Source organism: Zerene cesonia, chromosome 11, assembly GCF_012273895.1.
Source record: "Zerene cesonia ecotype Mississippi chromosome 11, Zerene_cesonia_1.1, whole genome shotgun sequence".
In the NCBI taxonomy this organism is placed as follows: Eukaryota; Metazoa; Arthropoda; class Insecta; order Lepidoptera; family Pieridae; genus Zerene; species Zerene cesonia.
The window spans coordinates 8,118,757-8,121,860 of NC_052112.1; the positions used below are offsets into that span (position 1 = coordinate 8,118,757).

Consider the following 3,104-nt stretch of genomic DNA (forward strand, 5'->3'; position numbering starts at 1 on the left):
ACTGAGTACGCATAGTCCAAGTTCCCAGAGCCGTCAGACACAACTTGTTTTCTAAAGCATATAACGTTCGGTTCACAGTAGTCTCTTGTGTACTTTTTAATACTAAATAATCTATGATTTGTAAAATGAACGTGAATGGATGGAAAGCATTATAATATTATCTATGTTATTAAAATAAGTTGAATCGAAAATGGGATAAAATATATGATTAATAAGCGATTCAACTAGAAAACTTCTGCAAAATAGTTCATGGTCTATTTACATATTTATATTCGCCATTTGCCTCATAAATTGGCGTATACCGCAACTCCAAAATTCGTGAGTTGTACAATAAGTACCATAGGTTTTTCACATAAAACGACCTTTACAGAAGTAAAGTATACCTATCGATTAAGTTAATTTTTATTTGAAGATTAGAACTTCGATTAGAAATAGTTGTTATTAATTATTAATGTTCAAATAAAATGAACAAATCTGACAATAATCATATTGTTTTACAGGTACCTGCTACCTATGTACTTACGTAGGTACACAAATGTTTTATTTTAATTATTTATCTATGTACTCTTAGTATAGGTAAAAAATCATAACAGCTGATCGTAAATTTCAAACTCCCTCCCCATTGGGCGTCTCAGATGTCAAATGACAGATCGTCCTCAGCCCCGGTATAGTTCGTGTGTATTCCATGCACATTTAAGGTCTACATTGTTCAAATTGTGTATTTATTTTAAACTGAAATATATATACATATTTTCGTGATCTTTACGTTATACTAGTTACAGAACTATCAGAATGGATGAAGAGTTAGGAGAATTGACAGAAAATGACTTCATCATTCCACCTGTAAAGTATGAATGTAAGTTTATTTACATCCAACAATAATCTTTTACACATTCGATGAACGATAAATATATATTTAATAATCCTTTCGTAATTTCATATAAGAAACAGTCTTAAAATCTAATTCATTGTGGAATTATATATATTATGTACATTACATTCTTTTATTACTTTATAAAAAATTAATTTACTATCATTATTCCTCCATTCGATTGAATTACGTAATGTTTCACCATCAATTCATAAATCTAAATTTATAACGATCATAAGTATGCACAGATCTATACTACCAAATATAAACCTTTAAACACTTATTTTTTCAGATTTAGATCACACAGCTGATGTCCAGTAAGTTAAATTTAATTTCATATTCTTTTTAATAATAAATTAATTTGTTTTGTCATATGAATAAGGAAAAATATAGCCTTTAACTTCAACAAAAACATATTGTAGATAGTTATTTTTATTTTGAATGGGACCCTATCACTTGGAGTTTGCTACCGTCTGTCCGTTTCTGTCTGTATATCTGATCATCTATCTGACTTCCACCAAGTTGTATATCGTGAAACATGATTCTTAGAAAGTTGAAATTTTTGAAGATTGTGTATTTCCATAAAAGTGTGTGCCTGTGAGTTGTGTGCCTCTATAAAAGCAACTAATAGAAAAATGAGGTTAAGCAATGGTTGGCACAATCATAAATTTTGTAAGAATGTTTAGACATTTGTTACTCTGTTATGTGAAAACCACTGAACAGATTTAATTAAAGATAAGCTATAGGATTCTTACAGACAAAATTCCTCCGATTGACAACAACCAATCAGGGATTTTTAAATTATCTACACTTTCAAATAAATTTATGGTAAAATTGGTATTAAAAATTTCTTTACACTTTAAATTTTCTCTTATATTTAGCTACCATTACGATAGTATGTTTACTATAAAGTTCAAATTTTTCTTTATAATTTCAGATTACATGCATGGGGTGATAGTTTAAAAGAGGCATTCGAGCAATGCGGTATGGCAATGTTTGGATACATGACAGACCTGAATTATGTACAGATTAAACAAGTGCACACAATAGAGGCATCAGCAGACGATATGATGGGGCTGCTGTATCACTTTCTTGATGAGTTATTATTCTTGTTTTCTGCTGAACCATACCTAATATGTAAGAAAGTAATGATTACTGAATTTAATACAGAAGAGTTTAGAATAGTTTGTAAGTGTTATGGTGAGGAGTTTGAGATTGGTAAACACCCACAAGGGTCAGAGGTCAAGGCTATCACATATTCAGCAATGCAAATTATTGAAGAACCTAAAGATAATAAGTTTGAAGTGTTTGTTATTATTGATATATAATATATATTTTTATATTTTATAGTAAATTGATTTTATTTTCTCCCCACTTCATTAAAAAAAAACTTTGTAATTAGAGAAGGATTAAAATTTTACCACATAATGACAAGATCATTTTAAAATATGTAGTTTACTAATTTTAACTTTTTCTTAGAACCTTCATATAAATAATATGAATGGAATTTACTTACTGAAGGTTTCGTCATTCTTTTAATTCTTATATATGTCGGTTTACTCACATGTGCCGTTTGGTGTAGTGGTGATATGTATGTTTTTTTTTATGTCGTAGCGGGCAACTGAGTTGGTGGTTTGCCTGATGGCAAGCGTCAGCACCGCTCATGAACTTTCACAGAGGTAGGTAGTGCCTCTGCGAATTCGCTGCCCGCATTTAAGGGGAAAGGATAAGGAAGGGGATTGACAACTGGGAAGGGGGCGTAATAGGAAACGGGCTTCCGGCTCCCCCACTCGCCCAACGAGTCACAGTAGCAAGCTACTATTTCACGAATCACGCCAGATTTCTTTGAGATACATCCCCGGTGTGAGCCCAATTCGTGCCAAGCCATGTTCGACTCCCACATTAAATAAAGGTGCAAATGAATTGAAAAATCAATTTATTTTTGCGCGCACGTCTGGAATTAAAAACCCTCGATTTTTCGTTTTTCTAACCACCAATTCACCACTCGTCTTATTCACGTTCTAATTTCATTCCAATTTCACGTTCAGTGTACAATTTTAACCGTGAAAAGAGAATCGTAATCCTGCTCGTCGCCTACAAGTTCATTTTCTCGTGTACGTGAATAATTCGTTATCTCTTAACTCTACGTACCAACAACTTTTTCAATTTGCATCAAGTTAACTTTTCGAAAGACAATTCGAAAATGTTTGAGATTGTCTGACATGAAAGCAAC

General features: G+C 32.0%; 1 protein-coding gene across 2 annotated transcripts; it reads left to right on the forward strand.

Moving 5' to 3' along the window:
- The first annotated feature begins 622 nt into the window (after window positions 1-622).
- Window positions 623-2,220, forward strand: LOC119830055 (protein archease-like). Of its 2 annotated transcripts, XM_038352890.1 has the most exons (4): window positions 623-698; window positions 783-856; window positions 1,164-1,188; window positions 1,809-2,220. In XM_038352890.1, the coding sequence occupies exons 1-4, from the start codon at window positions 643-645 to the stop codon at window positions 2,197-2,199; spliced, it is 546 nt and encodes a 181-aa protein (XP_038208818.1). In that variant the 5' UTR covers window positions 623-642; the 3' UTR covers window positions 2,200-2,220. The 2 variants fall into 2 exon arrangements, with proteins under 2 accessions (XP_038208818.1, XP_038208819.1); XM_038352891.1 differs by having other exon boundaries at window positions 625-856.
- Window positions 2,221-3,104: the final 884 nt, after the last annotated feature.

Bases quoted from the DNA above. Each gene is read 5' to 3' on its own strand.
- LOC119830055 (XM_038352890.1), top strand. From the start codon at position 643: ATGACAGATCGTCCTCAGCCCCGGTATAGTTCGTGTGTATTCCATGCA. The intron at 699-782 runs GTCTACATTGTT...TACTAGTTACAG, and splicing joins GTATTCCATGCACATTTAAG to AACTATCAGAATGGATGAAG. The intron at 1,189-1,808 runs GTAAGTTAAATT...TTATAATTTCAG, and splicing joins GATCACACAGCTGATGTCCA to ATTACATGCATGGGGTGATA.